Source organism: Nelumbo lutea, chromosome 3 (genome assembly GCF_056320005.1).
Source record: "Nelumbo lutea isolate HS-2025 chromosome 3, American lotus-T2T, whole genome shotgun sequence".
In the NCBI taxonomy this organism is placed as follows: Eukaryota; Viridiplantae; Streptophyta; class Magnoliopsida; order Proteales; family Nelumbonaceae; genus Nelumbo; species Nelumbo lutea.
Genome location: NC_142686.1, coordinates 108,135,787 through 108,148,275, shown reverse-complemented (window position 1 = coordinate 108,148,275; position 12,489 = coordinate 108,135,787). Strand labels below are relative to the sequence as shown.

The 12,489-nt window shown below is 36.9% G+C and overlaps 1 protein-coding gene across 2 annotated transcripts; it reads left to right on the top strand.

Moving 5' to 3' along the window:
* Nucleotides 1-1,705: 1,705 nt before the first annotated feature.
* Nucleotides 1,706-12,489, top strand: LOC148867492 (uncharacterized protein At4g15970-like). Of its 2 annotated transcripts, none has more exons than XM_088975536.1 (5): nucleotides 1,706-2,194; nucleotides 6,312-6,677; nucleotides 7,807-8,288; nucleotides 9,151-9,255; nucleotides 12,085-12,489. In XM_088975536.1, the coding sequence occupies exons 1-4, from the start codon at nucleotides 1,943-1,945 to the stop codon at nucleotides 9,203-9,205; spliced, it is 1,155 nt and encodes a 384-aa protein (XP_088831662.1). In that variant the 5' UTR covers nucleotides 1,706-1,942; the 3' UTR covers nucleotides 9,206-9,255; nucleotides 12,085-12,489. The 2 variants fall into 2 exon arrangements, with proteins under 2 accessions (XP_088831662.1, XP_088831661.1); XM_088975535.1 differs by having other exon boundaries at nucleotides 12,026-12,489.

Genomic DNA, 12,489 nt, shown 5'->3' with positions numbered 1-12,489 from the left:
AAAAATTATCTCAACACGCTTCCAACATGATCTATTTCTGCAGACTCTGCACATCGAGACCGGATCTACTCCTCACATAGGGCGCCTCACACGCACCTCACATGCACATCCTACCATGCATTGGGAACATCTCCCATATTTATAAGTTATTATTCATGGGAGATGTTCCCAATGCATGGTGGACGTGCATGTGAGGCGCCCAAGTGTGAGGAGCAGATCTCGTTCCCTGCACATCTCACCATGAATTTGGGATCCACCATGTATGTTGGAATACTTTTTTGTTGTGAATAGATCTGATTTAGGTTCTACTCACAACAAAAAAGTATTGTGAATTTACATGGGCTCCCCACTAAGAGTGCCCCCATGCACATCCAATTATGCATTGGGATCATCTCCCATGACAAGTATGAGATATATTCCCAATGAATGGTTGGATGAGCATGTGGGGAGCCAATCCTAACTCGCACATTGTGCTCATGATGGGATGCAAGGATGATGAAGTTGAAGCCTGTTGGAAGTTGGAACCCTTTTTTGTCGTGTGCTTTATAGGACTCTAGATCTCCTGCCCACAAGAACTCTACCCACATTTACCTACAACACACTACCCCCGTGTATTGGGAACATCTCCCCATGTATAATACTATGTAGGAGGATGAGATGTTCTCCATGTGTGGCTGCCATGTTATGTGAGTAGACATGGGTAGAGTTCTTGTGGGTAGGAGATCCGTACTCATTTTATAAGAGCAAGGATCTCCTGCCAACAAAACACGTTCCAACACTCTATTAACTTGATGTTGATACCACATGTCACACTGGGAAACTGGAGCCAGCCCATATAAAAGTGAGAATGATCATGTAAATCATGTCATGTATGAGATGTACTGTGTTAGATGATATTGGTAGGGAGTCCAGATCTCCTTTCCATACAAACTCTATCCATGTCTACCCTCATAACATCGCAGCTACACATGGAGAACATCTCACCCTCCTACATATATTATTTGGTGTGTCCACGATTCGGTTAACCGAACCATGGCACTTTTTTGTAAACCGAACCGGTGGTACCAGTTTTTCTAATTCTCCAAACCGAAACCAAACTAGTACCACTAGTTAACTAGTCCGTTGGTTTCGGTTTTTGATCGGTTCGATTCTTCGATTTTTTGGTTTTTTATATTTATAATATATATTATACAAATATATGTATTATATTATATTATAAATAATACATGATATATAATATATTATAAATATTTGAAAAATATATAATATATTTATAAATAGATCATTATAAATATAATATAAGTATACATTTTTATATATAATGAATATATATATATATTTATTTATATATAATACATAGAAAATATGTGACATATATTAAAAATAGATATATAATATACATAAAAATATATATACTGGTCGGTTTAGTCGGTTTTTTGTAGGTTAACCAAAAACCAAACAGATCCTTCAATTTTTCAAAAATCTCGAACCGATTGATTCGGTTAACCGCATTTTGTAGTTTGGTTTTTTTCCATTCGGTTTGATTTTTTGGTTTTTCATCAATACCCCTGTATATTATGTAGGGGAATATGTTCCCAATTTATGGGGTAGTCTGTTGTGGGTAGACGTGGGCAGAGTTTGTATGGGCCGGAGATCCGGAGTCATTGGTAGGGTGTTGAACATATTTTGTTGGCAGATGATCGGAACTCGTTTTAGAGAGTGGGCACACGAGATTGGATGGAATTCTCTAAAGCCTCCGATCCGTTGAAAATTTTTCCGAAACTCTCGATTCCGGATATCTCTGAGATACGAAAATATTGTTTATACCAAACCGAGGTAAATGCAGTAGTAATTTTCTAAATTATTAGATCACCTCAGCTAGCTCGTCGACGAATTAACAAGGAAAGTCTTCTCACTAGCTAAGAGAGAGAGAGAGAGACGGATGTTCGAAAGAGTTCTCACTGGGATCGCAATGAACCGCTCTACCGTTGGAAACCAATCCGAAATATCGCCGGATTCCGGCTCTCTCGTCCGTCGAATACTGACGGGTATGATTCTCTTCGTTGCAGTGGCATTAATTTGTCTTGTTCTCTACAGTGCGGTGGTCAATCCCGACGGAGTTCTTCCTCGCCCTTTCGGTGCCTCTTCCACTATTGACCAAACCTTCTCCTTCCACACCGTCGATTCGTCTCCGGTCAGTTTCTACGTCTTTTCTTTGAATACATATCATGGAAACCAATTATTGTTCGAAATTGTATTCTTCATTCTTTTAGTTTTAGTGATTAAAAGCGAGTGAATTGAAGGTTCGTGAAATATAATCGATCCTTTTATTATTTTTGCTGATTTCTTCGTTATCCTTTTGGCTTGACCTCGACGTTGGGGTGGGCGGTTAGGAACCGCTCTTACTCTGTTTACTGTGCTGTGGGCTTGTGGCGCGTACTGCGGACGTGTTGGTTACTGGGTTGTTAGTAAAATTCCTTACTCAGGGACAGAGAATCAGAGAGAGTGTCTCGTGTCTGTTAGCAGAATCCTGTTCCGGAGATTTGTTTCCATTTTCTCTGCGCATTTCCCGCCGGCCGAAAATACGAAATAGTGTGACTGATCGGAAACCGGCTCCATGTCAACTAGATCTAACAATTCACAAGCTTTTTGTTTTTGGGGTGACAACAAAGCTCTGCAGTCCAGTCGGGAGACTATCTAAAACCGACAGGAGATAGATAGCTCTTTCACTGAACCGAGCTTCTTCTGAGTTTTTTGCCGCTGGGGTTAGGAGATGCGGTGGGGGAGCTAGACGTCGACATTTATCTGGACACGATCTGAATTTCTGAGAGTCTTGTTGAGGTCTGCCGAGTCGCTCCTCGACCTGACTCGGTCACGCAAATTCTATGTCATCAGTCGCCAGTCGCGTACTTTTTTTCATGGACCCATCACGGGCCAGTCTGGGATTTTCTCCTATTTTCCACCCTTTTCTAAGGATCCAATTCGTTTTGAATCTTTTGATCCAAGAGTTTTAGTTACTTTCCAATTTTAGGCCTATATTATTAATAAAATTACGACCATTTTATCATTTGTATTTTAAAAAGGAATGGGGTATACATGTCCTTTTATAAATAATATAAAAATAAGTTATAAAATGACTATAAATAAATGGGATCATATTTGAATTTGGATTGGAGCATGTATAATCCGGTCCATTTGTACACCAAATAGGCCCCTTAGTTTTCTAGGTAAATCACTTACCCCGGTAAATGCATTCGCTCTTATAAGTGCTTTTCATATAATACTTATTCAAATAAGTGCATTTAATAACTTTTTCTATTTTATATATTGTTTTTAGAGAGAATGACGGTTGGGCCCAGGGTTAGAAATTTTAGGCACAAATCATAATTGATGTCAATTTACGGGTGGATATTGGTGTATAGAATATTTGAGATTTTGAATGTTTATAAATCTGTAGTGAAATTCAGAAATATGCATTGGGCTTGTCTGTACTTTTCCATTGTTTTTTTTTATCATTTACTTATTAAGCATTTTTGTCGTATTAAATTTTAACAACTTTCTTTCAGAGTAGAAAAGTAATATTTTAGGATAAACTGCTAAAAAACTTGGAAAAAAAATATGAAAAATTTGATCACCTTTTTTATTAATCAATTTCCCCTCCAAAATTTACCGGTAAACAATATGAATTTCCGGTAACCCTCCAAAATAATATGAATTTCCAATACTTCCAAGTTACATCCATTGGGGTTTAGACTGCGTCGTCTTTGAAAAGTCAAAACTGGTTGGATATAGATTCAGACGGCATAGAATATTGAAAACTTGAAATCGTTTTCATTTTTTCGTTGGTTCGGATTGGACGACTGATTGGATATCATATTACGTCAAGTAAAATTAACCCATAAGTGATTTTAAGACTTTCTGATTGTCTTATTTGTTTTGTAATTCTTATATTTACAAACATTTGGTCTGCATTGGTCTGATGTTTGGATTGAAGACTTAAAGTATTGAACTCTTAAATAAGCTGAGGTCTTACTGATGTTGAGGATCCTTGGTGAGCTGGGCATGGGCTCAACACCTCAGGCTCGAATCGAGCTCGTGGGCCCGAAAATAGGTGGGCCTCTTTAAAGACTCTGCAGTAGCTATTAATTTTCATTCACATGTACTTTACAATGGGAATCCTGTAATTAACTGTCTCATGGCTTAGCTTATTTGTGCAACAAATTTTATTTGCATTGTTATAAATGCATAGCGTGTAAATTCTGTTTTATTTTTATTTCGATTTAATTTGGAAGGAGTGCAAATACAAATATGTTTAGTGTAAATACAAGTTTAGAAATACAGAATACAAAGAATTGTGATGTATGTATTTATATTTACACTCTTTCCAAACTATGCCTTTGTAATTGACCTTATCTTAATTGTTTGTGAAATGTAAAAAAAAAAGGGGGTAATAGCATATAAGGGCAATTTTTTGGGGTTTAATATCAATAAAAGTAATATTTAAAAAAAATAAAAATAGGTTTACTTTTTAAAAATAATATCAATAAAGGGTAAAAACACTGTTCATCATCTTCTTCTTACCATTTGTTCACCAGCACCGCTGCCTGCCGTCGTACGCCACCACCTGCCATCGCTATCTGCTGTTGCCTCCGCCTCCGGAAACATTGCTGGAGGTAGAGGTAGCGGCGGTGATGCTGGTGGTCATTCCTTTGCCCAGTGCCGTCGCCGTTGCCACCTCTGTCTCCACCCACCTCCGGCAATGTTGTCAGAGGCAAAGGCGGAGGTGGGCAGAGGTGGCGGCGTTGGGTAGAGAAATGACCACCAACATCGTCGCCGCCACCTCTGCCTTCAGCCACTTCCGGCAACGCTGTTGGAGGCGGAGGCGGGCGGCAGCAGACGACGGTGGCGGGCGGCGGCACTGGTGAACAAATGGCAAGAAGAAGATAATAAACAATGTTTTTGCCCTTTATTGATATTATTTTTAAAAAGTTAACCTATTTTTGAAAATTTTTAAAAGTATTATTTTTATTGATATTAAACCCCAAAAGTTACCCTTATATGATATTGTCCCAAAAGAAAAAAACGAAGAAAGTGATACTCCCTACCTTACATGAAAGAGAATGAATGTAGTAGGAAGGTGGTGCACATTTTGCAACAGTTTTTTAGACGAAAAATTTACATTGCCAATGGATGCAAATAAAACAAAAAGTATATACTTTGAATCAGATAAAAGTGTAAATCATAATTATAAAGTAACATATGCAAAATTGAATTGGGCACAAAATCTGTATTGGGTTTAGATTTGCAGTACAAACAAACAAATCCATTGGCTGAGTTCATTTTCGGTGTAAATGCAAATCGATGTAAAACTCCATCGTCGGTTCACATTTACAAGCATTTGTTTTCAGTGTAAATACGAACCGGTGTTTTAAAAGGCGTGGGAGGTGTACGCCTGGAGGCACACTTCCAAGCGAGACACTCCCAAAACGCCCTAGAGCGTATGCCAGAGGTGTACGCCTCAAGTGCAAGAGGCACTTTTTTCATGAGGCATGTTAGAGGCAAACGCCTCATGTGCCTCATGCACATCTTATATAAAAAGATAGGAAAAAAAAAGAAAAAAAGAAAAAGAGAAGGGAAAGAAAAAAAAAAAAAAAGAGAAAATGAAAGAAAAGGAAAGGGAAGGGAAGAAAAGATAAGGGGAAAGAAAGTGATTTGCCCCCAGCCCCCCTCCCCCCCACCCCTTTCAATTAATGCTATGCATCTTTATTCTTCTTAATATAAAATATTTTTATTAAAAAAAAAAAAACAAAGAGATCCCCTTCCTCTTCATCCTCCTCCCCTTCCTCCTTCTTCCTCCTAACCCTTCTCCTCCTTAAGCCTCCTTATGTTTGGGAGGCTTATACCTCACGCCTAGTGGAACGCCTTGGCATTTTAAAACATTGATACAAACCAGTATAAAACTCTACACCTGGTCCATATTTTCACGTGTTTGTTTCTAGTGCAAAGTTTATATAAAAAATCAATGTAAACCTTCTAATCGGTTGACTTTTCCATCGATTATCACATAAAAAAAAGCTCCAATGGACCATAAGATTCTAAACCCATCGATTGACTTTTCCAAAAAGTGAGGTTTACATTGATGGTTTTTCGGCCGAAAACAAATGCAGCCATAGGTACACATTATATGACCATTTGGGTTGTGGATTTCAGTTCCTGATTGCTTGATATGGGTGATTATCTGCTCTATGGTGGATTCATTTGCAAGAAGATTTTAGAACATAACAGAAAATAAATGAGATACACTTTTGTAGGATGATGAGAAAACAAGTCTAGAAAGAATTTTGAAGGCAGCAGCCATGGAGGATGGAACTGTCATCTTAACTACCTTAAATGAAGCATGGGCAGCACCTGGTTCAATTATCGATCTCTTTATTGATAGCTTCCGAGTAGGAGATCGAACCAGTTGGCTTCTGAAGCATTTGGTAGTTGTTGCTCTGGATCAAGAGGCATACACTCGTTGTTTGGTGATACATACCCATTGCTTTGCTCTTGTAACTCGAGGGTTAAATTTCAGTGGAGAAGCTTATTTCATGACATCTGATTACTTGGAAATGATGTGGAGAAGGATTGATTTTCTAAGATCTGTTCTTGAGATGGGTTACCACTTCATTTTCACGGTACTTTCTTATTCTCTTGCTTTATGGAATCATACACATTTAAGGCTGTTTTTCCCTCAATTTTCTGTTTTTCTCTTATTTTTTATCAAACCAAACATAGCCTAAGTTTTAAGTTCAATGTTTGAGATTTGTGCATACACATTTCTTAAGTTGATTTCATCTTGTTTGATTAATTGGTTTCGGTTAGTACTTTTTCTTTTTTTTTTTTTCAAATTTTATATTTGAATCAATTGCTAGCTGTTAGTTTGCAGTGCAAAAATGGAATGAATACAAATTTTGCACCTTGTTCAGTTTTGATTTATGTGTTTATAACTATAATTTATACAAAGTTTGTATTTTTTTTTTGTCTCATTTGCATTCATTAGCAGTGCAAAATTTACATCCCAGAAACTGATACAAAATTTTCTTTACCTTCTTCATACTTCAATTCTCTCTCATATCAAGTGGGAATCACACCATCTTGCTTCCTACCACACTCCCAAACAAATAGTTTTCCTCTCTCCATTATCTTTCTTATAGAGTGGGAAACATTTCATCTTACTTCCTATTGTACAAGCAAAACAAAGTCAAATCTAGGAATGGCAACGGGGCAGGGCACCCCCTCCCCGCTCCTGCCCCGAAGTCACGATACCTTTCAATGTATCCGCCCCACCCTCGGTGGCGGGGCGGGTTCAGGGCAGGGCATCCATTTCCCATCAGGGAGAGGAATTCTCAAATTTTCCTCTCTCTAAGGCAATTACTTAAAAATTATCTATTTTATGGACAATTTATGCATAGGATATAGGAATTTGAGAGTATTTTAGAATTGAATTATAATACTTTAGGGGTAATTCAAAAATAATATTAGGGGATCCTAGGATTTTAAAAATTTAGGAAAAAATTAGAGATATTTTAAATATCAATATTAAACCTAGAGATATTTTACTAATTTATCTTCGAGTTCGGGAATTATATACAAAACCCATCCTACCCCATTCGGGGTGGGGCGGGGCGGGGCAGGGCCTCGGTTTTATGGGAGAAATTGCCATCCCTAATCAAATCTGAAAAAAAAAACATAATATTGAACTCCTTAATTGTTTATACGAGTACAAATAAACAAATACATTTTAACTAATTTTGATTCTTTCAGGATGCTGATATAATGTGGTTCCGCAACCCATTTCCACACTTCTATCAGGATGCAGATTTCCAAATAGCATGTGATAACTTCATGGGCAACTCAAGTGATTTAAGCAACAGACCAAACGGAGGATTTAACTATGTCAAGTCCAATAACCGAACTATAGAATTCTATAAATTTTGGTACTCCTCAAGAGAGACCCATCCTGGGTATCATGATCAGGATGTGCTGAACATGATCAAATTTGATCCTTTCATCACCCAGATTGGATTGAAAATGATGTTTTTGGATACTGCTTACTTTGGAGGGTTTTGTGAGCCTAGCAGAGATCTGAATCTGGTCTGTACAATGCATGCAAATTGTTGTTATGGCCTGGATAGCAAACTCATAGATCTCAGAATTATGATGGAGGATTGGAGAAAATATTTGTCTTCTCCACCAAATGTGAAGGCCTCCAGCTTGCAATTCTGGAGGGTCCCACATAATTGCAGGTGCCATCCACAACTTTGGACTTTGTGCTCATTAACCTATCTATTCTTTTTAGAATTCAACTACGATGCATTCATTGATATTGGCTGCACTTTAAATTTAGATCTCAACCAATCCTTATGGGTGTCTATGAAGAATTGAAAAATCGAATTGTTTTGATTAGTTAATTAAAATGATTAGTTCGGTTTTGGTTTGGTATTTAAAAAAAAAAAAAGAATTGTTTTGATTTTTTGGTTAATTTACAAAAAGAATGACGATTAACCGAATCGACCGGTATATATATTATTTTATATATTTTTAATATATGTCACATATTTTTATAATATTTATAATATGTTATGTATTATTTATTATTTATAATATAATATTATACATATATTTATATAATATATTATAAATATAAAAAACTGAAGAACCAAACCGACGGACCAGTTAACTGATGGTATCAGTTTGGAGAAATGGAAAAACATATGGTATTGGTTCGGTTTGCAAAAATTGCCTATGATTCGGTTAACTGAACCGTGGATACCCCTACCAATCATGTTAAAGTTTATTTACTTTTTGCGAATTCATGTTTTACTATTCAGTCCACTTCTAGAAATCTTAGCTCCACTGTACAAGTGGAATGAATCCTGTCCATGGATCAATGCCAAATCCATAGGCAGGATGCGATTTTTAAGGGACTACTAATAGACTAGGAGGAGGTTGTAATTTGAGATTTCTGGAGAGAAATAGAGTATTTATCCCTATAAATTATATTTTTACGTTTAACAAAGTATGCTTATCATTCATTATGTTTCATCCTTTTCTTCACCAAAGATGTTTATTAGTTGTATTAATTATTTGGTTGGTATGTCCCTCCAGTCTTTCATCTTTCCATCCGCCTCCAAAGAAGAAACAACAAGGGCAGAACGATTGACAATCAGTTACAATGTATCTCATCTTTTCTCAATAGCCAGCTTTGCAAAGGTAAGCTTTTAGCCATTTTATGGATGATTTCCATTGATTTTTTTTTCCTGTGAATATCTGTCATAATTTCAAATATTAAAAAACATTTAAGAGTTTAGCTACGGTGCATTCATTAATATTGGCCAAAGTTCAAACTTTCAAACATGATATGCTTCGGTCCGATATATCGTATCGTATCGGTAGTTAATCGGTAAAGCCTTTTTTAAGCTAAACCCAAAACCGTTGGTCTTAAATGTTAAAAAATGTTTAAACTGAATTTACATCTGCGCCCCACAATGTCTCACAACACATTTAAACCTTGGGAATGTCTCCCTATGATGTCTTATCATCTTTTGTACTTGTCATCAAGAGATGTTTTCAATACAAGGTCAGAATATGCTATAGGCATTGTGGGGTGCAGCAGATCTGAATTCTTGTGGCAGATGTACCTAAATTTTGCCAAAAATTAATATCTAAGTAAATGTAATCAGATTATGCCAATGTTTTAAAAAATGGCTCAAAACCGGAACTATTTTTGGCCACCGGTTTCTGGGTCGGTGGTTTGACCATCCGGTTCGAACGGATGGTCCATTCTGGCAAAATAAATTAAAAATTAAAAACGGTCAAAACTGTTGAATAGTTCGAATGGGTCAACGGTTCAACAGCCCGGATTTAATGGATCATTGACCAATTCAACGGTTTTTTGCTAGGGACCGGGTTTGGGGTAAAACGGAACCAGTTGCCTGGATGATTTCTGGGCAGAATGGTCCAACTGTCCGGATCAACAGCGGTTCGAAAACCATGTGTTATGCCATTAATAAATAAGAAAATAAAATGCTAAAGAGACAAATATAGAGTGATACAAACGCTGTTTGACAATAAAATCACCCCCTTCCCCCGTTGTGCGATTTGGTAAATTGACTAAAATAAAATGAAAATTGATGGACGGGTGAGATTTTTGTTGAAGTTTTGAGGCGATGCTTCATGTCTTGTTTTGCCCTAGGGGTGGCTTGCTTGCAAACCACATAAACTTTGGGTTGAAATTCTGCTCCAAAGAATCCCCACTATTTGAAAAAGATGAATTTTATGTTATGTTTGGCAGTGTTTTTGTTAAAAATAAGTGTTTATTGTATTTATAATTTATTTGTATTTGGCACCAAAATTTTTAAGTATTTATTTTAAAAAATGAATATTTATTTTATATTGCGTGTTTGATGGTGTTTTTCTCCGATAGCCACTTAAATAAGCCAAATTGGTTCCAAACTAAAAATGATTATTAGAATCACAAATTTCATCAGAAGTTATTATTTGAAATCATGCCAATTGCAGCCTAAACTTCTGATATTCTCGGCTTCCAGCCCAAAAGGCTGCAACCGAGGTGGGTATTTGGTTAGTAGTGCGATCCCATCAAACATTTGTGAATTTTATGCTCATTTTGGAAGGAGTACAAATACATATATAGAACGCAAAGCCTTATATTTTGTATTATTTTATATGTATTTGTATTGTATATATTTGTATTTATACTCCTTTCAAACTAAGCTTCAAGAACAAAAAATTGAACTACTTTTTCTCTCAAAAACAACACAAATGTGTTAACCCAACATCACCTAACTCGTCCAAAATAATAAATTTCCCATAACATAGCCTTTGTTAAAGCCTTGAATCACAACTTAATCTGTTGATGTGGCCCCATCATCTTGAATTGGATGAAGTGGCATTGTGGTGTGGCCACAAAATACATCCAAAGGCCATGATTGTAGGTTTTATATGCCATTGGGCCTAATATATTCGCCTTGACCAACTTGGCTGTGCCATAAGAGCAGAGTCAGGGGTGGCTGGAACCGTTCTAGGCATTGGTTTCTGGGTCAATGGTTCAGCCGTTTGACTCAAATGGGAAGCCTATTCTGACAAAAATATTTGAAATAAAAAACTGTTCAAACGGGTCGATGGTATGTCCGCTTGGGAGTCAATGAGTCATTGATCAATTCAATGATTTTTGGTCAAAGACTGGTTTTAGGGTAAAATGGAACCAGTTGCCTGCACGGTTCTTAAGCCAAACAGTCCGACCATCAGGGTCAACGGTGGTTTGAAAACATTGCGTTAAAAATCCCCATAATTCCTATTGATATTGCACTTATGCCTCATCCATGTTTATTAACTTTCGCCCCTTCCCCTGATCCGTGTTCATTATTAGGGAAATTTCTTGACTTAAATTTTGCATAACTTATGCATGAGAGGAAATTAAGAAGGAATGGGGATTTACTCCTCATAAAGCACTTCTCACACTGATCTCACAAACACATCACACCATGTATTGACAATATCTCTCCATGAATAACAAAATACAAGAGTGGCAAATGTTTCCAATGTCTGGTTATGCGGCTGAACATGATGTAAGGTTCAACGTTTTCGAACCACTGTTGACCTAGATGGTAGGACCGTTTAGCCTGGGAACAGTCCAGGCAACCAGTTCCGTTTTACCCAAAACCTAAAATCTGATAAAAAACCGTTGAAAAGTCAACAAACCATTGACTCAGGTGGTTGAACCATTAACCTATTGACCCGTTCAACGGTTTTTAACTGTTTTTAATTATTTTTAATTTTGCTGTTAGAACGAACCGTCCGCTCAAACTGAACAGTGGAACCGTTAACCCAAAAATCAATGCCCATAACGGTTTCATTTTCGGGTCGTTTTTTAAAACGTTGGTAAGGTTGATGTGAGAAACAGATAAGGAGTCATTAGGAAGATTCTTACTTTGATTAATTAATATAATTTTTTCTCTTCCAGGTTGTAAAGGAGTTTTATTAATATTCTGTTCTGTGATTCATTGTGGATCGTATGAACAGCTGGCCTTTAACAAAGGGAGTCGAGTTTATCATCAATTGCTTCTCTAAAGCATTAGAGGGAGTGGATGCAATGACGGAGGAAGGAAAGTATTTAAGGGAAGAGTTTTACCAAATGGACCTTCATATTTCATGTATCATTTGGAAACCCCTCTTCCGGTTCCACCTTTTGTTGTAACGCACGCCAACGTTTACTGTATAGGAATGTCGAAATTATTGGACATCTTATCTTGTTTTGAGGTAGGTGGTAGATGCTTTTCAAGTCTCTCTCTCTTTGGTATGGAAATTGTTTCTTACGGGTCAGTATATATGATGTTGGTGTTTTGTTATTTTCTTCACTTTTTCTTCTTTGGTATGGAAATGGTTTAAAACCATTTTTAACAACGTTGAATGCCTTGAGTTCTATGA